General features: G+C 35.4%; 1 protein-coding gene across 1 annotated transcript in view; it reads right to left on the bottom strand.

The window, feature by feature from the left end:
* Positions 1-4,129: 4,129 nt before the first annotated feature.
* The window catches only part of LOC150100822 (divergent protein kinase domain 2A-like), a 40,142-nt gene continuing 17,956 nt past the window's right edge, over positions 4,130-26,315 (bottom strand). The window contains exon 3 of the mRNA XM_090401719.1: positions 4,130-4,984. Within this exon, the coding sequence (XP_090257845.1) occupies positions 4,677-4,984 (308 nt within the window). The 3' untranslated portion in view covers positions 4,130-4,676. The remainder of the gene's footprint in view (positions 4,985-26,315) is intronic.

Below are 26,315 nucleotides of genomic sequence, written 5' to 3'. Positions count from 1 at the left end.
GATGTGCGACAGACATCAGGTGGAATTTGTCTCCATTCCTCCACCAAAGCAGCACTGAGTTCAATGAATGATTGAGGATGTGCTGCTCTGGACCTCATTGCCACTCCAATTCATTCCACAGGTATTCGATGGGGTTGAGGTCAAGACTCTGCATGGGCCAGGACAGTCATTTCATACCATTCCATAATAGCTGCAGCTTTGTGGTATGAGGCAATCTCGTCAATAGTAACACCAGCCAATTCCATAAAAACTCTATGGTGTGGGCAGCACCTGATGATCCAGAATATCAAGGTACTGAGCTGCCTTCATGGAACCACGAACAATGACCAGTGGTCCTACTCCAAACCAGCTGAATGCATCCCACATCATTACTACACCACCACCAAACTTTACTGTGATAACAAGCATCCTCCACACCAACATCCTGTCATCAGATTGGAAACAGAGGAACCTTGATTCATTACTCCAAAGTACCATTTTCCACTAGTCAATTGTCCAGTTGACACGTTCTTTGCACCAGATGAGCTACCTTGTTCGTTGTTGTGATGTCCGGCTTGTGTGCTGCTGCTCTTCCATTGAAATCCAGTAAATGAAGTTCTTTTCGTACAATACTAGTGCTACCATGGTGTTACTGGCATTCTGGAAATCATTACGGATGATCTGTACCAATTTTAGCTGGTTTTTGCATGCCACCCTCCTGTCCCTGTCAGTCATTTTCAATGGCCGCCCTGGGTGTTTTCCTACACTAGGAATGCCAGAACGTCTCCATTTGTTGATCACATCACCAAACGTTGATTTTGGATACATGCCACAAATGTGACAGCCCATGATGACACCTCATTTGAATTCACAGAGTTCATGTCTCATTACTATACCACCTGTATTCAACTGCTACAATGAAATACTGCTCCCTACTATCTGTACACCCGTTTTTATGTTATTAACAAACCTAGAATGTTCCATAGCTTCAAATAACAGGGATGTCCGGACAATTATTGGTAGATAGTGTATATACATTCAGCATTATTTCTAGGAAAATCCTGAAGATTACAACATACAATAAGCGAATCTATTACTTATTACTGAAATATATATATATATATTTCAGTAATAAATTTAAAAAAAAATATATATACACACATACATACATACACACACAGTATGCTTGGATTATCTTATGTATAACAATATGATTTTCAGTGCTGCAAATTGCTTTTAACTATCATCATTTTCAAATTAGTGTTTGGCCTATTTTGACTTTTAATTACTTATTATTTTAATATATGTATATATATTTTTGATTCAGTACTGCAAACTAACTCTGGATCTTAAATATGCTTTCACATACAATAATCTTCACAACACAAAATATTTAATAAATACATGCAAAGGTTTTAGTAATCATTAAAAGAAAAGGTATTGGTTGACAATCAGCTTAGTTGCACTACTGTGTTTAAGTACACTGCTCCTCATAAGTAATATTAAATGTATTATTAAAATTCTACAACTCAATATATGGTGCTGGCACTGAAATAATGATGTTTTCCTCCCAATATCTCAGCCCTATTTCAGTTCACAATGAACTCAGGCTATTTCGTTTGGCAAGGAAAATTCTACAAACAGATAGAGGGGACAGCCATGGGTTCACCCCTCTCACCACCCTTGGTCAACTTCTTTATGGAGACTTTTGAAGAGAAAGCCTTAAACTCTGCCCCACAAAAACCCCCAGTTTGGCTTTGCTACGTGGATGATGTGTTCACTATTTGGCCACATGGCCCAGATACACTCCACTCCTTCTTAACACACTTAAACAATCAACACCCCAGAATCCTGTTCACCTTGGAAAAAGAGGAAAACAACTGCCTCCCTTTCCTAGACACTCTAATCACGCACCAGCCTGATGGATCCTTGGTTTTCTCTGTTTATAGAAAACCCACCCATACAGGCAGATACATTCACCAGCAATTCCCCCACCCCTCACAACAATATGGTGTTATTAAAACACTATGTAACAAGGCAAAATTAATCTGTTCAGATGACAATGCCCTAACCACGGAACTAAACCACATCCTTAAAACTTTCTTAGGTAATGGCTACAACCCCCCAAAAATATTAAAATCAGTAAACCACAACTCCCCTCCTTGCCTTCACAATAAAGATTACACTAAATCTATCACCATTCCCTACATCCAGGGCACCTCTGAAAAAATAACCAAAATCCTTAAAAAATATGACTTGACTTCTTGTTACAAACCATATAAAAAATTGGCATCCCTTATCTGCTCTACCAAAGACTAACCACTTCCCCTAGACCTACCTGGAGTATACCAGGTCCCTTGCAGCTGTAAATTGTCCTACTTTGGTCAAACAGGCAGGACAGCGAATATCAGGATTTCAAAACACAAAGACTACATCCAGTTTCACCAGTACAACCACTCTGGTCTTGCAGACCATGCTCTGGATACCCGCCACAGAATACGTTGGAAGAAAGCCAAAGTAATACACCGCAGGAAGTTTAAATACGAAAGATTATTCATAGAATCTGCCTCAGCTCTAAAAAAACTTTCCAAGCCTCAACAAATTTGGGTGCATGACACTGCCCCAAATTTGGGAGACTTACTTCATGAGAACATCAGCCCAATGGCCAGGACAACCCAATATAGTCTGCTAGGGGGCACCATTAGGACTTCAGCAACAACAATAGTTTCTTATCTTCTGCCTCATTTGCTTTCTGTAGTGCCTGTGTGCACATGTCATATTTGTATGTTCCCATGAAGATGCCAATGTGACGTTGCCGAAATATAGGAAGTATTTATTAAAGTTTCTTTTAATTAATATTCTAGTATACATTGTGAATTCTTTAAATAATTTAATAGTACTAATGTTGCTGATAAACTCTAAATCTTCTCAAATATCCTGATCAGTTAATTTAATTGTTGTTAAGGAATATCTACTGTATTCTAAAGGGGGGGGGGGATGCTGGCTTCATTGAATAAGTGGAATTATATCTTCACTTTCTAAAAAAGTGGTTGTGAAATCATGTGCTACTATAATACAGCAGGTGATAGGCAAATTTCATTATTTGAGGCGATAATACCTCTTATGTTTGTTGCAGACCTGAAATAGCTTGAAAAAGTTCCATCTCTAGAACAGTGTTTCTAGATTATCTTAGTCCATCTGTAGTACTAAAGTACTAAACAAGGCTATGTGGATCATCTGGTAACACTAATGATATCAGTAAACGAGTATTTAGGCTTAGATGCTGGTTTACATTCATCCTGCATTTTAATGGATAATTTAAAGCACAAAGAGAAATTAAACAAGTTTATCGATTTCGACATCTAAGGCTAGCAAACAACACCCATAGAGGGTACCCCCGCATGGGACTTTTTCCAGTTATGATTGTATGTTGTGTGTATTACTACAATTTTCACATTGTATTCTGGTGTCTCTGTGACTCAGATGAAATATTGAAATCGATTAAACCTATTGTTTAATTATTTCTCTTTGTTCTGTAAATTATTCCATTAAAGTGCAACATGAAACTAATGATATCAATGAGATGTTCCTACATGCAGTAAAACTGCTTAATAGCATTATTCCATTAAAGTGCAACATGAAACTAATGATATCAATGAGATGTTCCTACATTCAGTAAAACTGCTTAATAGCATTAGTATGTTTAAAACAAATGTTGCTTTTATTTATTTATTTTTTTTTTTTTTGTGTGTCATGAAATTCTCAATAAAATGCATGGGGAAAGAGATTCTGAAATTACCGAGAAGTTAAACCTTTAAATAGTGAGCTGATGCTATATCTTAACCCATATTTCTGAATAGTGAAATGTTTTCTCAATTGTTAGTGAATAGTAATTCTCAGCATCCAGCAATATCAAACTGCAATGAAAATTGGAAAAAAAAAAAAAAAAAAAGAAATACTTGATAATAGACGTTTAAAAAGATAATTAGATAGATAAAAAAAAAAAAAACTAATATAATTAGTTTTTCTTATATTTTATGTTGGTTTTTCTATCCAGTTGTAGTGCTCTAGACCACCATAAAAAAGTCTATTATAGGTGTCAACTAGAACTTTTTCTAGGCTTTTTTTTTTTTTTTAGCAAGCTCCTGAGTTGGTTGATTTCTGGCAGAAGAACACTGCAAGTTTGCTCCCAGAAACTTGGAAAAATCAATTATGGAACTCACACTAACCTCAGACAGTAATATAGCAGTCAGGGTTTAGGAATGAGATAGTGGCAGTTGTCTGCTGTAATCTCACTCTATTATTTTGAAATCAATGGTAGTCCTGAACTCAAATGCTATTATTATTCCAAGTTGGTACATGCCTGCAATTTACATAAGCATTTGAAAGGATATGTATTCACATTTGAAATAAGTTTAAAAAATATTTTGGCCAAATTAAAAATGACTTTACAGGTTGCCCACCTTTTACAGTATATAACATCAAAAATTGACAGTACAAAGTACAATGCTGAAAATTGAAAAATAAAAATTTTAACATAATGCTCCTAAATGGTACACACTGAGAAATGAAAGAACTCGAATGAACCAAAAATATGACTAATTTGTTGACCACATTAAAAACACAAAATTTTTAAATTTACAGCACTTAGTACAGAATGTCTGCTGTTTGCAATGCAAGAAAAAAAAAAGCACTTATTAAAACAATGATTTCAGTGTTTGCAATAGCTTAGGTATGACTAAAAAACGTCCCCAGTCAGTTGTTGGTTCTGCACATTCATTTAACAACTGTGAGAGATTTGTCTTTATCAAAACATCATATGGAATGTCATGAAGCAGACCTCTAGATGAGTAATAGGAATTCGGAACCAATATGCCTTTACATACTGCATAATAATTATGATCAGCATGTACATGTGAGCACAGATCTTCAACAGAAAAACTTAAGCAGTCCCAACAAGCATCACCTTTGTTCCTATATGGCTGAGAGGATCCAACTGGATTATCTAAAATAAAAGAAAAACATTTATATTTATATCATATTAAATATCAGTAATGAATGTTATTAAAATGCATATATATATATATATATATATATATAATAATAAAATATTAAAGAAATTATGTACATTTAATTAACAATTAATATAATTTATAAACCAACATTTCGATGCTTATAGTATTATCTTTCAGGTTGAATAGAACACCAAGTGTTAAGTATTAAAACAATAATATAGCAACAAAGAACAAATAATATAGCACTACATGACTGATACCTTAAATAATATTTAGTATCTTCTGGTTGATTTTGGAAGGTTAAAATTCTTCTAAAATTCCTGTTAATTTATAATATTAGCATTTTGTATTTTATTTTTGCTCCATGTCCTGATTTTTTCCAGAGATTTTATATACTCCAGGATAGTCTTTGTGGGCAGGTATGAAAGTTACTTGGAGTTGATGGTGTTAGCTTATTACACAATCCTGTAATTGTAGCGAATGAAAATACTTATTATAGTTGACATAACTAATCTTGGTAGGTTCAGGTAACGCCGTTAGAAACTTAAGCTAGAGTATAGGATCCAGCTATTCATACTGCTGGCTTGTCTCTTGATCCAACAGCAGCTGCTGTCTTCATGTGTTACCACAGCTGTTTTTCTTATATTTTATGTTGGTTTTTCTGAAAAATAATGAAAGCTGAAGCAGATGTCAAGTAGCACTAAACAAATGAGATATTACAAAATATTTATAATTGCTAAAACTGAGGAGAAAACAAAGCTGCTGACATGTGAAAGTAGTATTCATGAATTGCCAATGGATGATTGACAATATTATAGTAAGAGGTGGGAAACCTTCATAGCTCAGTCAATAATGATGTCATTTGGATAGAAAGACCTGGTTTGAATCCCATCTAGAATGTGAAGAACCTTTATAAGGACTTTTTAAATGAAAGTGAGTTACCTCATCTTACATGGAGATGGCGGGTTTCCCCTCCTGGAAACAAACAAACAAACCAGCCAAAAGAACACAAAATTTAAAACAAATATACATATTCCAATGAGCATACTAAATTAAGGTTTCAGAATCCAAGGAATCAATGCCAGCCAATCATTAGCCTTAAAGGCATGGCCAAAGAGAAGATGGTAAGAGTAAAGAGAAAACAGACAGAGAAACATGCTTACCCAACTGACAAAATTTCTAAAATATCTACTTCTAAAACCTGAATTCTGATTTCTTAACCATCTTTTAGTGAGATTTTAAAAACTTGAACTTCAGTGCTATCTTATTTGTTGCAAAGCACACTTTCTTTTTCTCATTGTTACTTTCGACAATTTTCGACAATACCCAAATCTCTACAGAAGATACCTCTTTTTGAAATGATTCTACCTTCCAATTTTTATTGGCTAAGTACAGCATCCATGATATAAGTTTTATTGAAGATTTCCAGGCATTACTTTACTTCTGAAAAGAATATAACTCTGCACAAATCTTTCTAACCATAGAATATGGTTCTCTCATCTACTTGAACAGCCTCCTTCCTTATGTATTACCTCAAGAGAACAATCTACCAGTCTATAAATCTAATGTTAACACATACTTTCCTCGTACTTTGACAAATGTGATCATCATCATCCTGATATGTACCCTCAGGGAAAGATGGGGGGGAATATACAAGATATCATTATATTAATACACGAAAAGTTTACATCATTACCAACTTCCTCAACAAAATCAACAATTTTCCTCCAAATTAACCTGTTACCTCTCAGAACTCCAATATCATCAGATCTTATCCTTTCTTTTAGTGTTGCACAGTGATCAGCATTCATTTTAGAAATTATGGACTTTACAACCACATTAAAAATAACTCTTTTAATATCCCAACATTTCGATCTTCATATTAAGATCATCATCTGGAGTATATACAAATACACAAGCACAAGCTAAGTTACATTACATACAGTGAGTAAAGAAACAATGAATTTGATCACAAGTTAATCTACTGGCATGACCTCTAGCAAAAAAAATAATAATAATTATTTAGAAATTACATCAAGTTAAATTCTATTTATGATAACATGGATAAATATTCTTTCTTACAGATAGTTTTCTTTTGGTAACAATGATGTCCTATTTTTAGCATTACAATTGTTATTTTTGATTTAGGATCCTGGATTTTCTACAGTCCTGTTTATAGTTGCTCTTAGAGAAGAAGGTTCCATGGGTCGAATATGTGCCTTCCATATGTTTGGGATTTTTAGGCCATCATTATTGTTCAGATTGGGACGGTTGATAATAATCTTGCATGCTTTCTTGAATTTGCGTTCATACCGTTTTGGTGTGATGTAGACAACTAGTGCTTTTCCAGTCAATTCTATGTAAGGTGTTCAGGGCATGATCAGAAAGGCCAGCTTCACCATAATTGTTATATTTAATGTGTCGTTTATGTTCTTTTTGTCTGATAGGAATTGTGCATCCTGTTTCCCTTATATATGTGGTTTGTTACAAGTGCAATAAATACGATATACTCCAGGGTGGACCAGTGGAGGGAGTGGGTGTTTGGATGAGTTGAGTAAGCTTTTTAGTTTTGCAGGAGGTTTAAAGGTGGCTTTGAGGTTGTATTTTTGTAGTATTTTGTTTATTTTATCTGATGTCCCTTTAATGTACGGAATGGTTATAGTTTTATTGTAGTCTGGTTTGTCTTTAATTGAGGTCTCGTAGAGAATTTTGTTAATGGTGTTTTGGCTGTATCCATTTTTTTGAAATGTATTGCTGATAACTTTAAATTCGTCTTTCAGTGCATGTTCACTGGAGCAGATCTTCAGCGCTCAGTTCACAGAAACGTCGGGATATTAAAAGAGTTATTTTTAACGCGGTTGTAAAGTCCATCAGATCTTATATTTTGATATTCTAAAGCACTACTCATTCTATCAATCCACACAGATCTTGGTCTTCCTCTGGATCATTTTTTTCTGCCATCCTAGAAACAAACACTTGTTTTGCTAACCTTTCTTCTCTCATTTTCTTTAAGCAACCATACCACCTTATATCAGCTCTGCTCACACATTCATGAATGCTAACATATCTTAATGCCTGCAAATATCTTAATTTTTTAATATAGTTCTGCCATTGATGCCACATGTTCCTTCTGCTAATTTTTCTCAGAATTCTCATATTGTGGTCTCAGCTCTCAGATCACAAGTTGAAATTGCTTTCACAACTTTCTTCTATACAACTAGTTTAGTATTTTGACTAATTTCTCTCTCATTCCATATAAATTTATTCAGTTGAATCCTGCCATACCAGCTTTACTAATTCTATTGTCTATTTCCATATTTAGTTTCCCATCTTCACTGTTTCTAATTAGCTGAAATCTTATACTATTGGTTCTCCACTCAGGAGAACCAATGATGTTTTCAGTGTTCCTGCCTGTTTTTATAGACTGCTGTTTCTATTGCTGATTTTCACACAAATTATTATCTGCTGTTCAATTTTGTTGGGAAATCTTACACTTCTACTAGATTTGTTTAGGAACAGAACATCATTAATAAATAACAAATAAATAAATAAAAAATACATAAACATAATAAATCACATAAAACAGATTTACCTTACGTATATGTTTTGATATTTTGATTAGTAAAATTTAGCCCTACTATCAAGGCATCTTCAGTATGCCTTTCAAATTAAACAAGAACAGAAACCAGTTATATTCAACAATGATACACGCAAACTATACATACATGGTGTAGATTGTCATAGTCTAATCATATTAAGGTTCTAGTAAAAATAACTTTAACAAGATTTAATAATAAATAAAAATATAATTAAATTTAAATTAATTCTAGAATTTGTGAAGAACTATTTACCATAAGAGAGGTAATTTAAATCCATCGTTTCTATTTAGATTTGGTCGATGCAGCAAGGTCTCACAACTGTCCTTGTATAAAACATTCCAAGAGATTACTACTTTTATGCAGAACCTTGCTTTTCTTCCAAAGAACTCTGTCTGATGGTGATAGCATGCTCTGCAAGTCATGATTGGTCTGGCTCATAGAACTTAGTATAGTCTAAATGTTCATAACACATGCCTGCAGATCTACCTTTTCACCAAAAATATGATAATCCACACTGGCAAGGAATTTGATACACTGCAGGGTGGACTAAAAGGTAGAAGTTTATCTTTTGCTGATCCTAGAAAAGTAGATATCTTGTCGATAGGACAGAAGGACACTTGTAGGCCAAAAGATCTAAGTAGTTTGGCTATACCTTCTGAGACATCTTTAACACAGGAAATGGTGACATGATGGACCACCTCTGTATCACTATTTTGATGAGAGGCAGATGACAAGAAATTCTATTAACTATCTTGTCGGTAAAGCCATTAATAAGGAAGGTGAACTGGATGTGATTTATTTCTTGGGAGAGCAGCAATAGTGGAGCAAAGAGAGTGTGCTCAATGTACTTAAGTCTTAATGGTGCCAGATTTTTGACAATTATGATGGTGTGGAAGAAGATAAATGTAAAATCCAGTATGTGTTTTCTTTCTGAAGTATTCTGGCCAAACAAATCTGCAACCATACATTGTGATGAACATTTAGAAGCCAGAGCAATTAGGACTTTCAGAGTATACTATCACCACCAGAGACAGAGTTCTTTGGAGGAAAATTAAGGTTCTCAATAAAAGTAATAATCTCTTGGAACATTTATATAAAGAGAGTTGTATACCTTACTACATTAGCTGAATTTAAATAGAAACAATGGACTTAAATTATTCTTCTTATGGGAAACAGTTCTTCACAAATTCTAGAATTAACTTAAATTTAATTATATTATTTTATTTATTATTAAATCTTGTTGAAGTTATTTTTACAAGATGCTTAACATAATTAGACCATGACACTCTACATCAGGGCTGTCCAAAGCACTGCCCGCGAGCCATGGCGAGATTTTGTATGGCCTACCTGTAGGTTTTGATTTTCACGAGCAAAAAAAATAAAATAACAGTTTGAATCGAATGCCTGTTAAATATTTTAATTCTATCACTTATCGATAATCGCAATGTTGGTAATTTTATTTGGTGTTTTACATCACTGTATACCCACATGTTTTTCAAATATTAGATGTGTTAAAGAAGTGTTCTTATACTGTTTTGTTCCAACGCTCATGCTCTTGGCGCTCACGGGGAACGTGAGCGTGTGATTAGTGTTGTTCGTTTGTTCAGCTATCGAGGTTATGTCGCTTCTGCTCACCAAATTACTAGGTACGCATTGTGATGCGGCCCTCAACTAAATCTTTTTTTTACATATGGCCCTCGGATTACCTAAGGTTGGACAGCCCTGCTCAACATCATTGTATGTACAGTTCATGCATGTCATTGCTGAATATACCAGTGTCTGTTCTTGTTTAATTTGAAAGTCATACTGAAGATGTCCTTGATATTAGAGTGAAAATTTTATACTAATAAAAATATACATATAAGGTATATCGATTTTATGTTATTTATTAATTATCAAGTATTATTTTCCTACACATCAAAGTTAATAGAACTTCATCTGCATAAAGTAAGTTGAATATTTCAAATTTTCATATCAAGCCTAATTCCACTTCATGTTGTAATGTGATTCATACAGATGATGAATAACAGTGGAACTAACATGCACCCTGTCTCATACCTGATTTACCATCAAACCATCTGTTTAATGGTAAATCAAACAATGATTTACCATCAAAAGGATTCACGGCTAAAGGATTTACAACTAAAGTTGTAAATCCTTTAGCTGTGATTTACAACTCAAATATAGACTGCATACTGCTCAATATAATGTACCATTTACACATATAACTGTAGAATTTTGAACAACTTTTCCCTTGGTACCTTGTCACGATCCTTGTTATGTTCCCATGATTTCTCAACTATTTATCTTAAAGCGAAAATCTGATTCTGGCAACCTCTGTTTGGCCTGAAGTCAGCACATTCTTCTCCAAGATTCCCTTCCACCATTTTTCTTAGCCTCTTCTTAGCACATTCATGCTGGGGTTGGCATCCACACATGCAAGAACTAGCGTGACCATATGTATGCTGCTTTCGCTTCAAGCAATGGCATTTTCACAAAGATCATATTGCATGCTATTTGGAACTTTTTTTTTTTTGGTTGAATTTTATTTGTAAAATTAGAACTTGTATAATGTCTTAATGATATCAAAATTCTCAAATGCAAGTCTTAACTGATTTCAAGTTACACACACACACACACTGAAATCAGTACACAGTACATAAATAGAGTATAGAGACTATAAATATCTCTGTACTGTGTGCATGCACACGCGCATCTTTATTATCTTTACATAAATTGCGTGTTTTCTGTACCCAATCAAACAGCTGTTACATGTATTTTCTGCAACTGAAAATTTGAAAGAGAATGTTAAGACAAATGTGTTTAGTTAGATACTATGTTTAGTGCTACAATAAAACTGTTTTGCTTGCATGCATGGAACATAGTGTCTGTGGGAAGGGACATGTTTTTCATTGTGAAGGGTTCTTCCAGTTGTCTCTAATTACACTAATTATAACTAAATATGGTATATAGACTGTAAATGTCTCTGTGATGTACTGTATTTAGTGACATGACTTGTTTTTCTTGCTTCTGTAATATAGTATCTGTTGAGGATAGGATGTTTATCATGCTATAGGAATAATTTAATTCCAGTCTTATAAAAGAATAGACATAGTAAGTAATAATTCCTCTATTTCTGACCACTTCTATTCTTTAATAGATTTCAATACATAGGAGAATGAATAATCCTCCTATATATATTATAAGAAGTGACCTGTATCCATTGAACTCCAACAAAATACTATGCGCAAGATTTCTATTATTGATCAGACAGAAGAACTGCTGACAAGAAAGTTACACAGATAATTCTGTGCAACGTTTTAGAATTATGATCCGATCACGTCAGAACTTTTTAGAATTCCGATCGTTGATAATTCTGACATGATTGGAAATTATTTATGTATATATATTACTGTAAAAATTTGATGTAGCTTAATAATGTCAGAAAGCCTTACATCAATTTTTACAGAAGTCAAGCCCAGTAAGATTGTAACCTATATGTCTGTGTATATTTAAAAGTTTGTTAATGTAAATAATCCCTATGGGAATTGTCCTTACTTGCTGCCCTAAGACAAATTCTAGAATGTGTTGAACTAAGGCAATACCTTGCCACCAGAAAACCATATATGTTAGCTCCTTATAAGGACATAAAATTTGTTTGTGAAGTGCACCTGTAAATACTCAAGGTCAGTGTTAAATGGACCAACAAACTTCAGACGAATGTCCGCTGCCCGAAACAAATAAGATTAGAGGAGTACACCAGAAGAACAAAGAAAGGGTCAGTGGAAGAACAAGGGACCGCACCGAAATGTTCAGGGTCCCATATCTTCGTGCAGGGATACGAAAGAAGGCGAATAAAAGGTGTTGGCCTGAAGATCGAGTATCGGTTCCAAGAGTTCCTCATCAGTTGTCGAGAAGTCGTTATCGAGAAGTCGCCAGTGGTTGTCCGTCAGATGTAAGCCATCGAGGATGCGACTTCGGGAGAAATCATGCCAATGATCTAAAAGAAAGATGACAGGAGCCGATCCACCAGGCAAAGCAGATATTTGATGACGAATTGACGAATCTTCGCTGGGAGCTGTTGTCCGAGAGAAGAAATTGCTCCGTTAGTCCAACGTGAATGCAAGCATTCCACAAGCCAATAATCTTCGTCTGAAGTGTGGCGAGTACAGCATCCCAAGAAGCATCAGTAAATCTAACACCGGCGTAAAAGAGGAGAGAAAAACCTGATTCGGAAAAAAATGGTCAGGACTCCAGTTCGAAGCCAAGTACACAGTGGGTAGCAGCCATAAAGTGAGTTGATCCGTTTATTCAAATTTCATGAATTATAGGAGAACTTTATTAGTGGACTGTTAAGTTGAGGCTGATGAAATTGACCAGAGAAAATGGTTGAAAATTAGATGTTTAATAAGTAATAGAAATTTATATGTGTAACAGTCAGAGGGTAACTGTTTGTCGATGGTGCATATAGCCTATAGAATTATCTTAATATCGGAAGGAAAGAGCTTTTGTGTGTAATGATATTTTTTCATGTGCATAACAGTTAAGAAGAAGTAACAGTTTATTAATAGGTACCATTGCTTAGGGTAATAACTTGTATTTTGGAAGTGAGTGGTTAATTTTGTGACATAATTTTCATGAATTGAAAGAGCATTTTAAGCTAATTGTTGAACTAAGCAAATTTTTTCTTTAATTGCAATAATAGTGTAAATTGTTTTGTGGTAAATAAATGTGTTGTTTAAATGTTAATAGAGTGTTGCCTGATATTTAATTCTGATGCACTGTTCCGAAAAAATATTAGAGCCTATTAGCGGGAACCCAGGAGAAAGGATAGTAAAGGATAGATAGTAGACCACGACTGCAGATATTAAATAATCAGGGATAATTTGAATGTAATGGGAAAACTACTGGACACATTTTACACTTCTACTTCTTGTTACTAGAAAACGGACATCAGTGGGTGCAGCTTTTAATCAAATAAATTTTTCTGGTGTTCAAAGAATAAGAAGGCAAGTGCGGAAGGCAGTTTAGCGTAAAGAGATATTAAAGAGTGATAAGGAAGAATAGTTAGAAGTACATAATAATTATTGCATTAATGTATATATATATATATATATACAGAGAGAGTGGATGCAGAGATAAGATAAACCAATTAAGGAAAATATATAAATAGAGATATAAAGAAGGGGGCAGAAGGGGAAAGAAGAAAGGATAAATAAAGTAAGATATATAAATAAATAAATAAATAGCCCTTCCCCCGTTTACATTACTATATATAAAAACTGTATGCTAATCACCAGGAAATAAAAGAAAATACTTAGAAAACTAAGCAAAATATAATTAAAACAGAAATAAATAAGCATAACAAGCACAACAAATTTTAAAAGATGATTACTGCTCCATCAACCCATGTATTCCTGCCACACCTAAATCAATCACTTGTTTAATGGATTATTCCCTCTCTATGTTTATTTATAAAATACAAAATGTATATATCCACTGTTTATTATTGGTTAGTTATTTATATTTCACAAACAAATTGCTTTCATTTCATTTTTTTTCTTTTAAAATATGCAATCACAAATGCACATATGTGTCTAGAGTTTATAGGATAACGTTATTTGCTCCACCCAGCAACTTAGAGGACACACATATCACAAATGTTAATTATTAATAAATCATTTGCAAGTAATGAAAGTATTTCTATTCACATCTGTTCTTTCTTCTCATATTTCCCATTTTCACATCACTAATTAATGAAGATTCGCATATTTACACCTTTTAGTAATTCAAATATAACATTCTCCTTAATTATTGTTTTCTAATATATCCTAAAACAAACATATTAGTTTCTCCCCATACAGATTTGGTTATAATCAAAGAACTGCCACAATATGTGGCACATAAGCTGGTATGCAAGCACAAAACTGCTGCGGGACGCAGTGTTCTCTCTCCCTTGCCAAATGGTTAGGATGATGGCAAGAGTCCCAATCACCATGACATAAACATGATAATTTATGCTTGCATAAATCTTAACTAGAATAATCAGTAAGGAAATTCCTCTGTAATTCTCACATTCAGTTTTATTTCCCTTGTTTATAGATGGCTACTATGAGAGCTCTACTCCAATCATTCTGGATTTTGTAGTGCAGTAGTAAAACTCTTATAGCTCATATTTAAGCATTTCTTATACCTCATATTTAAGATGTGTTTGCATGTTTCAGGCTTTTGTTAGGTTTTTCTTCTTTAAGCAATGATATTCCTCTTGACTATTTTCTACCCCACTCTTCTGTCACTTCCTGTTTCATTCAGTAATCTTTCAAAGTAATTACTCCAAACATCAAAAAGTATATGGGTATTTAAGCTTAGGTGCTGTTTTACAATCATAATTAAATTTAATTGAATAAATCAACACAAAGAAATAATTAAACAATAGGTTTAATTGTTCCAATAGTTTATCACAGAGCTTCAGGAATACAATAATAAAGTTGTAATAAGAAATGCAAAAGCACATGCACAACAATAAGTGGAAGAAATTACCCTTTTAAGCCTAAAGTTCTATGAGGGACACCCTCTATGGGTTCTATTGGCTAGCCTTAGCTGTTGGAAGGAGACCTAAGAATTAAGTTGCAAGAACAAGGTTACATGTTCTTGCAACTTATCACATTACAGTCAAACTGGGAGACTGCTAACATCTGCCTTGGTGAACACAAGAAATACATCTGCTGCCACAACCACCATGTTCACGTCTTGAATAGGATCAGATGGAAGAAAACTACTATGCTTCATCGCAGCAAATCTCAACTTGACTCTTTCTTGAATTTAGCAGATTTAAAAATCCAGCCTAATCTAAATAAATATGGTGATGTTAAACTTCCCAAGATTTGGGAAGTGTAATTCTTAGACCTCCCACCTAACAACTAAGGCTAGCCAACAGCACTCACAGAGGGTGCCCCCCTAAAATAGCCTAATTACTTCCACTTATTGTTGTGTGTGTGTTATTACAATTTTAATACTGTAGTCCTGAAATGTCTGTGACAGAGACAAAATATTAGAATGATTAAACCTGTTTAATTATTTCTCTGTGCTGTATTGATTCCAATAAATTTAATTATATGAACATCAAGAGTATCTTCAGTTTTGATGTCACCTTTATGATCTCTAATTCTTTTTACAGTCGTTTTCTTTCATTTCTGAGTTTTTTTCGATAGCTTCTAGAACATTATGCCAACTTCCCAATATTTGTCTTCTATATTCTTACCAGTTTTCTCCATAACTTTTGTTTAGCTGCTTTTACACCTTTTTTACCCCCCCCCCCCTTTATTCTTTCAGTGCATATGCTGATTTACTTACTGGGAACTTTCATGCTTTCTTCTTTTCTATGACTATCCCTTTAAGTTCCTGACACCATGAACTTTAATTATTCTGTCCTTGTAGACAACTTCGCTACATGCTTCACGGGCTGAGTCAATTTTTGTCTCAGAGTTTGCCAGTAATCCAAAGTTTCATTCTTGTCTTCAAACTTTCATTTTTTCTCTAATAAATATTTTTCTTTATCAATTATGAATAATAATTTTTATTATCAACTTTCAAAACTGATAATGAAAATTTTGCATAAACATACTAAATTTCAGTTTTGGTACATTTATGCATGGATTCAATTTTTCCACTTCTGTTCCTTCTACAGGTACACTGCTGATTTTCTAACACCCCTTGATTCCAGTCTTGCTGGATTAGCCTTTTTGCTAGGCCAATGGAAGTCATGTAATAATAAGTCATCAGTATACCTCTGATCCCCTCTCTTAATTATATCCTTCCTATGTCTCTAAAGCACCATGGATTGTTAGAAACTTAAATACTAAAAAGTAAATTAAATGTGAATTAAGTAATTGAATGAAGTAATATAAATGATATAGTTCAAGTTTATTAGTATCAATGAAATGAGATTATTGATTACAGATATTAAATATAATTTAAATAATCCAATGAAATGCACACATTACTAGAGGTAGAAAAGATACAGATTTATCAGCAGTATACAGTACAACTGAAAGTTTACTAACCTGTGCTTACAAAGAATGCTGTAATAGTACCACTCCCAAAATGGCAAAATTTAGAATCTTACTGGGAATGTAGAGATAATCACAAAAGTCTAAAAGTTGAATGCTGTCTGGATTACTGTAGCAACTGATTTGCCATGGATCTTTGATATTCCAGGGAGGGGGGGGGAGGGCATCTTGAAGCAAAGTTGTTTAATTGAGCTTTGATCTTCTCCTGTGTAATTTTTCGTACATAAAATGAAAATTCATTAGCTCTTGTTTTGTCATGAAGGTACATGCTCTAGAAGTTTGATTAATTCACCTGTCAACTCAACTTGTCAGTGGTAATTTTTATTGACATTTGTTTCATCTTCATCACTTTTATTGTTTTTGTCAGAATTTAGAACTATATAATTTCAGTCAGTATAGTCAGTGATGGGAAAAAAGGTGTTTCTTCATTGTTTATCTGCTCAGCTAGATTTTTCTTCATTAAACTTACCTGCTATAACCTATAACACTTTTTTGCATGCTTAAAGCAACTTGTGAACAACCTCATTCCCCTTTGATATGTTATGCGTTGATCATGCAATTCACGAAATGCTCAACTTTTTGTACATTCTGTACATTCTATTGAATTTTACAATGCCCTTATACAGTTCACGAAAATGTGTAGCATTTTGGACAATTCATTAAATGTGCATAAAATTTCTGCTTATTTCGTGAATTGTATAGTAGGAAAAATATAGTTATCATTCCCATTTCTTTTTTTTTTTTTCCTCACAATGATTTCTGCAGAGGTAAGCCTTTCCCACATGACATTTGAAGATAAATCAAAGACAATATATAATGAATACTTCAAAATAAAATGCTGGAAAATTATTACTATACAAATAAATATAATAAAAATAATAATAGTTATCTGCACTGGGGGAAAATCTGTGACAGTGAATTCAGAGAACCGCGTGTTTACCATCTATGCCACTGAGAGCATATTATTGAAATCTAAATTCACTTATATTGTTATGTGTAACTAACCTCTGTAATTTAAAAGAAGTTTTTGGAGTTTTCATGTCTTCATTTGGAAATAACAGGCAAGATCTACATCTAACCATCAAAGTGTAAACAAAACAAATGATACCAAGAAGATTTCCTTGAATATCATCATTACTATTTCGATGTCATTGCTGTGATTTCGACTATGTCTGAAACATTCCCATCTTCAGTAACAACAATATTATAACAACACTGAGCTAATACTTGCTACATCAGAGTAGGAACAATATTAGTAATAATATTGTCATGTACTGCAAGGAAACCTGATGTTCTTATTCTGACCAAGAAAATGGTGGTAACGTGTTGTATAATGATGCATAATTTTTGACCAGGACAATGGTGTTGATGTGTTGTACACTGTTACAGATGTACAGTGTGCTCAAGCTTCAAGGACAAAAAAAAACTTCAAGCCATTCTAACCCAATCTCAGTTGTAATCCAGCTATTTTTCTATGCATGGTATATTACAGTAAAGTATAATGCCTTTCAAAGCCCCAAGATGTACTTTTTTTTTTTTTTTTTTTAATCAGCAGTGGCATACATCTGTGCATGCATGCTGCATTTGATAACTATTCTTAAATATCTAAATCATTCAGACCTCCTTCACAGCATACATCACCAATATAATGCAGCTTCACAATCATTACATACTTGTTCAGGACTAAGGAGCTTGCAAGTTCACAAATTTGTCCACATACTCTGGAATCTCCATGGTTTGTGGAGTTTTCACCACATACTTCATAATCAAATTCCTGATATGTACCCTCAGAGGGGGTGTATAGGATATTATGATAGTACAACATGAAAAAGTTACACCCTTACTAACTTCCAATAACAATTTTACTCCAAATTAATCTTATCTGTTAAGACTCCAACATTATCAGATCTTATATTTCTGTCTTCTACGGAACTTTTTACTCTATAAATCCACAGACATCTTGATTTTCCTCTGGCTCTTTTTTCTTGCCAAACTGGTAAAGAACACTCGTTTTGCTAATCTTTCCTCTCCCATTCTGTTTAAGTGACTACACCACCTGAGATTTCTTCTCCCATTCTGTTTAAGTGACTACACCCCCTAACATATTCCTGAATGCTGACCAAGGCAAGTTCTTTCCTAATATGCCATTTTAATGTAATACCTCCATTAATGTCATCTGTTCACTCTACTAATCTTTCTCAGAACTCTCATATCACATCACTGGTCTCCAGTCTGTGATCATGTGTTTTATTTCTATCTCATCTCTCAGATACATAAGATTTCCAAATTAGTTAAAACACTTCTAACAAAGTGTTTTAACTAATTTCTTTCTTATTCCATATAAATTTATTCAGCTGACTTCCTACATACGACTTTACTCATTCTGTTGTCTATTTTCATATTTAATTTGCCATCTTCACTCAAAATTAGTGCTTAAACAGCTGAAATATTCTACTTGTTCTATAGGTTCACCATTTAGGATACAGTTGATGCCTTTGTTTGCGTACACTTGGATTTTCAGTGATTGTCTTTTTACTGCTGATTTTCATACTAAATTTGTTACAACAGTTATTCAATTTCGTCAGGGAATCTTACAGACTTGTACTGGGTTTATTCAGAAGTAAAACATCATCTGCATAAAATAAAGAGCTAATATTAAAGAAAGATGTTGGAAGTTTTCCCCATTTGGTTAGACTATAAATTATATATTTAGTTTAATCCTTTATCCAAGTGTGAGCAAACAAAGTTTGCGCCTGAAGTATCTTCAGGACTAGGGCAACTCGTGGCAAAGGTGGACTAAGTTCTGATCAATTTCCTTAGTATCCCATAATGCAAAGCACATCTCCTTGCAGACATGTATAATGCTATGCATTATGGGAAGGGTCACTACCCTTTCGACCTTTATTGAGGTCTCTTGAGTGGGAGCCAGACCCAGAGGTGATACCAAGGCTGAAGCAATGCAGAACTCATATTTCCATATGCCAGTTGCCAAAAGGTGTCACACCTTATTATTAAATTACTCTGGATTAGAGAAAGATGGAAGTTTTTTCCCACTTTGTTAGACTATAAATTATATATTTAGTTTAATCCTTTATCCAAGTGTAAGCAAAGAAACAAGGTTTGCGCCTGAAGTATCTTCAGAACTAGGGCAACTCGTGGCAAAGGTGGACTAAGTTCTCATCACTTTCCTTAGTATCCCATAATGCAAAGCACATCTACTTGTGGACATGTCTGGGTAACTACCCAGGGAAGGGTCACTACCCAGACCGGTTTAGAACTTTATTGAGGTCTCTTCAGTGGGAGTCAGACCCAGATGGAAATATGAGTTCTGCATTGCTTCAACCTTGGTATCACCTCTGGGTCTGGCTCCGACTCAAGAGACCTCAATAAAGGTCGAAACTGGTCTGGGTAGTGACCCTTCCCATAATGCATAGCATTACACATGTCTGCAAAATGTACTTTGCATTATGGGATACTAAGGAAAGTGAACTTAGTCCACCTTTGCCATGAGTTGCCCTAGTCCTGAAGATACTTAAGGCACAAACTTTGTTTGCTTACACTTGGATAAAGGATTAAACTAAATATATAATTTATAGCTAATATTAACATTGCCAATTTTGATATGAGATTTAATATCACTTTCCTGCATAATGTGATCAATATAGATGATGAATAACAGTGGAGATGATGTGCACCCTTGTCGCACAATGATTTAACATCAAACCATCTTCCTATAACTCTTTCAATTCTAACTGCTGATGTACAGTTTAAATAGTGACTATGTATTGCTCGATGTAATGTCCCATTTATACCATATAACCGTAGCGTTTGAAGTTCACTTACACCTAGTCCTATGCCTTTTCGAGATCTAAAAAACTTTAATACAGATTCTTGTTATATTCCCATGATTCTCAACTATCTGTCTTAAAGTGAAAATCTGATCCTGACAAACTATTTGGCCTGAATCCAGATTGTTCATCACGAAGCTTCCTTTCCACAATTTTTCTCAAGTATACCTGCATAAATATTGCCAGGAACATTCAGTAGGGAAAAACCTCTAATTTTCAAATTCAGTTTTATTTCCCTATTTAGAGATGGGTACTATGAGAACTATACTCCAATCATCTGGAATTTGAACCTCTGATCAGGCATTCTGAATTATGCAGTGCAGCCACTGTAAAATTTTATACCTCCATATTTGATACTGTGTGCTCATTTCTTGTAGTGTCCAGGATAATACCACAGTTGGCATTTGGACCCCAAAGGTGAGGTATTAGTCAGAAGTTGCTACTTCCAGTTGGGAGCTGGTGCAGGCTACCATTAATCCCCGAAACAGAGGCTGTTCCTGACATGTGCAGCCACACTTTACCTGGTCACTGTGGTTTCCTGTATAAAGCAGCCAAAAAACTCTTAAAATTATAAGAACAGATGCTTTCCAATAAGAAAAAAAGGTTCATCTGAATTCATAAAATAAGTAGAACCTTTATCCTGCAGAATGGCGTGACACAAGGATCTGTCCTTACCCCAGATTTATTCAACCTGCATTAGTAATACCGCCTCCAACAGCTAGTCGAAAGTTTACCTATGCTGATGGCATAGCTATAGCCACCCAAGACAGTATACCTTCCAAGGCCTTGAGGAAACGCTGAAGCAAAGATCTGAGCTGACTACAAAATTACTTTGAACACAGGGAACTATCTCCTAATCCCAGCAAAACTGTTGATTCTGTTTACACCTAAATAACCACAAAGCTTGAAGAAAACTAAAAATAAACTTCTGCAACAGCTCTACCATGAAAGTAACTTTATCACTTTGGTGTCACACTTAACCATAATCTAACTTACTGAAAACATTTGGAAAAAACTGGTTAAAGATAGGAACAACATAAACAAGGTGACAATCACAACTTGGGATTGTAATGCCTTGACTCTTAGAACAGTCATCCTGGCTCGTCTTCCCTGTTGTCACCAGTTTGAAGCCAAAGTCACCACACAACTCTCCTGGACACACAGCTTAACATAACAATGAGAATCTGCTCTGGTGCCTTATTATCTACTCCTCTCCCATGGTTAACTGTTCTTTCCCACATCATTCCTCCATTTCAGAAGAGAATAGGCCATCATCAAAGAAATCAGAAATAATATGTATCTTCGTATTCATCAAGATATCTCTTCACTTCCATCACACTGCCTTTTCTCCAGATCTCCCATATGGCTTGTGGAATTACCAGATAATGGTTCCCAGAACTGGTAGAGAAGACTCAAAGGAATGAAGTACAAACAAGTACCTGATCCCAAATCCAACTATCAAACCAGGATTCAATCTATCTCAACACCTCTGGAGTCAGCTAAACAGGTTTAAGATTGGACAAGGTTGCTGCACCCACTTATTACATCTGTGGGGAATTTCATAGTCACCCTTTTGCATGTGTGGTGCTGTGCAGACTATGCTTATATCACTGATGACTGTCCCATACACTCCTGTCCTGGAAACCTCAGGAATTTGCATTTATTCCCAGACAGTGCCATCAACTGGTTAACTGAACTGTCAGTCTGTATGCATGAGGGTAGTCTGAAAAGTTCGCGACCTAACAATGAAAAAACGAATTTATAATTTTAAAATTATTTTTATTTTTCAACATAATCTCCCTTAAGACTAATACGTTTATTCCAGCAATGCACCAGCGCCATTATCCCTTTCCTGTAGTGATTCTCAGTAAGATCTACAAAATACCCCTCTACAGCTACAATCACCTCTTCATTTGAAGAAAAATGCTGACCAGCAAGGAAGAGTTTTAGTTTTGGGAAGAGATAGAAGTCAGAGGGAGCCAAATCTGGGGAATAGGGTGGATGTTCCAATAATTCATACTGCAGATCCCTTAATTTTCCCATTGCCAAAACACCTTTGTGGGTAGGTGAATTGTCCTGATGATAGATGATTTTTTTTTTCCCTTCTGTAAACCAGGTCTTTTCTCACTAATTTTTTCATCTAGTCTGGTTCAAAGATTGGAATAATATTCCCCGGTTATTGTTTTACCCTTTTCAAGATAACTAATAAACAAAATGCCATGACCTTTCCTGTTGATGGAACCGACTTTGTCTTCTTTGGCGCTGAACAGCCAGCTTCTGTCCACTGTTTTGACTGCTGTTTGGATTCTGGTGTGTAATGGTGAATCCAAGTCTCATCCATAGTAATAAATCAAAGCACAAAATCAGTTTCATTCTTGTTAAAATGCTCCAAGCACTGTTCAGAGATTCTCATGCGAGTGCATTTTTGATCTGTTGTGAGCAAGCGGGGCACCCATCTTGAGTAAAGCGTTTTCATTTGCAATTCTTCATGCAAAATATATCTTACACGTTCTTTTGAAATGCCTATAGTCTCAGCAATTTCACACACTTTGAACTCACTGGTCATCCAATACCACATCGTGCACTTGATCAGTGATTTCTGGTGTTGTTACACTTTTCAGACGTCCTTCACGTGGATCATCTTCAAGGCTGATACGGCCATGTTTAAACTTGGCAGCCCATTTCTTAATTGTCGAAAACGAAGAAAAAGAATGCCCACAAACTATTATGAACTTCAAATGAATTTCTTTTGCCATTAAATCTTCCTTTACAAAGAATTTTATAACCACACGATACTCAATTTTATCCATTTCAAGGGATACAGACAACACTTTTGCTTTAGACAGCTGTATAAAGCAAACTACTTGATAGAATGACTTGCAATTTCACACCGATGCTTATGACAGATGTACCAACTTAGAAAAAAAAAATCTTGCTGATAGTGTTGGCATCTATAGTCGAGGCCGAGAACTTTTCAGACTACTCTCATAATTTTGCTCAATAATTTCTTGTATTTCCCCCATATGTTAAATAATAAATAAATAAAACCTTCATATTTGAGCATTTCTGGATGAATATCATCTATTCCAGCTGCCTTTCTACATTTCAAGTTTTTGGTGGGTTTTTTCCCTACTTCAAGTATTGATATGTATTTGTAATTGCATTCCTGTTGAATGTTTCTATGACTGCTGTCACTACTTGTTCATTTAGCATCCCTCCAAAGTAATTACTCCACACACCTAGAATATCTTTCATGTCACCTGAAGATTCCTTTTACAGTACTCTTTCTTCCATTTCTAAGCTTTTTCTAATTTGCTTCCAGAATATTTTACAACCTTCCTGATATTTATTTTCTATGATTTCTGTTTAGCTAGTTTTTCAGAGTGCTTTGCTTTCTTACATTTTTCTCTGCATTCTCTAAGGGTTCCATGAAAATTCACCAAAAACAGTTAATTGAAAGACAGTTTACTGAATGGTAATTCATCAAAAAAGCAATTTATCATATAAACAATTCATCGAACAACAATTTAACAAATGGCAATTCATCGGAAAGGCAATTTATCAATTGAGCAATTCACTGAACTATAATTTGACGCATGAGAATTCAGCGCAAATGCAATTGATAAAAAAAAAAAAAAAAAAAAAAAATTCAGCAATAATTTTTTGATGAATTCTTTCATAATTAAAAAAAGTAATTTTCCTATGAACTACTGTTTAATAGTATTCGGTAACAATACCTAACATTACTCAAGATACAGACAACATACATAGGTGGCCATGGAGACGTAATACTTATTTTGTTGTATTTTAGAACAAATTTTCTGTAAGTACGAGGTGCAACAATTTAATTCCCGGAATGCACCTGTAGAATACCTAAATTCGAAATTATACATTAGTGGTTACTCTCACCTTCAAAATAGTCCCCTTGTACATTTATACACTGGCTTAGTTGGTGTTCCCATTTTTGGAAACAGGCCTGGTACTCCTTTTCCGGAATACTCAAATTCCTTTATCACATTATGCTGGATATCAGCATGTCAGAAAATCTTTGTCCTTTTAGCACAGTCTTTAATTTTGGAAACAGCCAGAAATCACAGGAGGGGGCTGTCAGGTGAATAAGGATGATCTAATTCGGATTGATTTTTTGGCCAGAAACTCTCTCATGATGAGTGCACTATGGCTTGATGCATTGTCGTGATGGATGATCCACTTGTCAGGCCACAATTCAGGTCTTTTTCTCCGAACAGAATCTCATAATCTTTTCAGCACCTCTAAATAGATTGCTGGTTGACCGTTTGTCCCTTTTCAATGAATTCATAGCGAACTATCCCCTTGTGATCAAAGAAACACACCAGCATCATGGTCTTGAACTGTGAACGTGACATGCGTGTTTTTTTCAGATGTGGTGAACTCTGGTTTTCCACTGCATGCTCTGTTGTTTTGTTTTGGGATCATAACATAACAGGGTAGCAGTGAGAGTCTTTAGGGCACTCTCACCTCTTCCCAACACAAGACAATGGATGTCAGATAGCCAAATTCCCTATGAAAAAGCTCATGTGCGTAGGTGCATAAGTGGGATGGCAATTCCCCTTGTTAATAGCAGCACTTAGGGGCATACTCCTTCAGGGCCTCTCTGTGAGGCCAGCCAGACCTGATATATCACGTTAGTGTCTTCAGGAATTATCAAGTGTGCTATTTGCACTCACCAAGCTTCGTGATTTCCAGCAGCTATCAATGGACTCACCCCAATGACATATGCTACTGATAAAGAAAAATCAAGATAATGCCTTTTCAGGACATCTGGAGGCCACTTCTCCACATACATGTGTTGCTCTAATAACAAACACCTTCGGGACCTCTCTGTGAGGCCAGCTGGACCCAGTGTGGCATGAGCTGTCTCCAGGAATTATCATTTGTGCATTATGCACTCTCCAGTCTCACAATAATCAATTGAAATTTGGCTAGGTAAACTTCATTTAAATATAATCCTGCTAGATATTTATAAAACTGCTCACAAACAATAAGTTACTGTCCACCTCAATGAGAGTCATGTTTACTCTCACCGATTACCCACAAACTTGATTGATATTCTTTCATTTAAACATTCATAGCACTGGGCAGAAATCACATTGCGTCAACACCTCTCAACAACCAATTTGCAATATGCTTTGTTTTAATTAGACAGTCGGATTCCCCTGGTCCATGCCAGTTCTGAGTCAGCTGTTAGTTGCCGGCCGAAATGGTTGTGCCAGACGGGCCATCCGGTGTGCCGCACAGCTGAGGCATTCCACGAGAAGGCCCCGATGCTGGTCCGGGTTCAACCATTCCATCACTGGACAGTTTCGCCCAGTCCCGGTGCAGTGCCATACCCGCTTCGGACCCCAGCCCGACTGGCCCAGTCCCCAGAGCCAATCTTTGTCCCGAGGTTACGGATCCGTCTTGCCGATTTCAGTTGCCTACATTATTCTATCGACTAGAGGCTGTTCACCTTGGAGACCTGCTGCAGATATGGGTACGGTCCAGCACAAAAATCACACTCTCTCTCTCTCTCTCGGATTTTCAAGGGCCGACAGGAACGCTTCGGACACCGCAGGAGGCACGGTGCTTTGCGGGGATAGCATCCCTATCTCCGGATAAACCGATTCCAGGGAGCCAACCCCTTACAAAGAAAAGACAACTCTCTCCCGGGGACTTCCGTCGACTTCTCTGAGTTAGGTTGTGTTACCGCACTTGGCCCGAGAGGGGCCGATCTCTGTGTCCGGGTTCAGGAATATTAACCCGATTCCCTTTCGATCTACCGGCGGG

This window comes from Typopeltis vanoorti, chromosome 12 (genome assembly GCF_054136105.1).
Source record: "Typopeltis vanoorti isolate ZY-2024b chromosome 12, IOZ_Tvanoo_1.0, whole genome shotgun sequence".
Taxonomy (NCBI): domain Eukaryota; kingdom Metazoa; phylum Arthropoda; class Arachnida; order Uropygi; family Thelyphonidae; genus Typopeltis; species Typopeltis vanoorti.
Note: the sequence above shows the minus strand (reverse complement) of the source record. Positions and strands in the feature narration are given on the sequence as shown.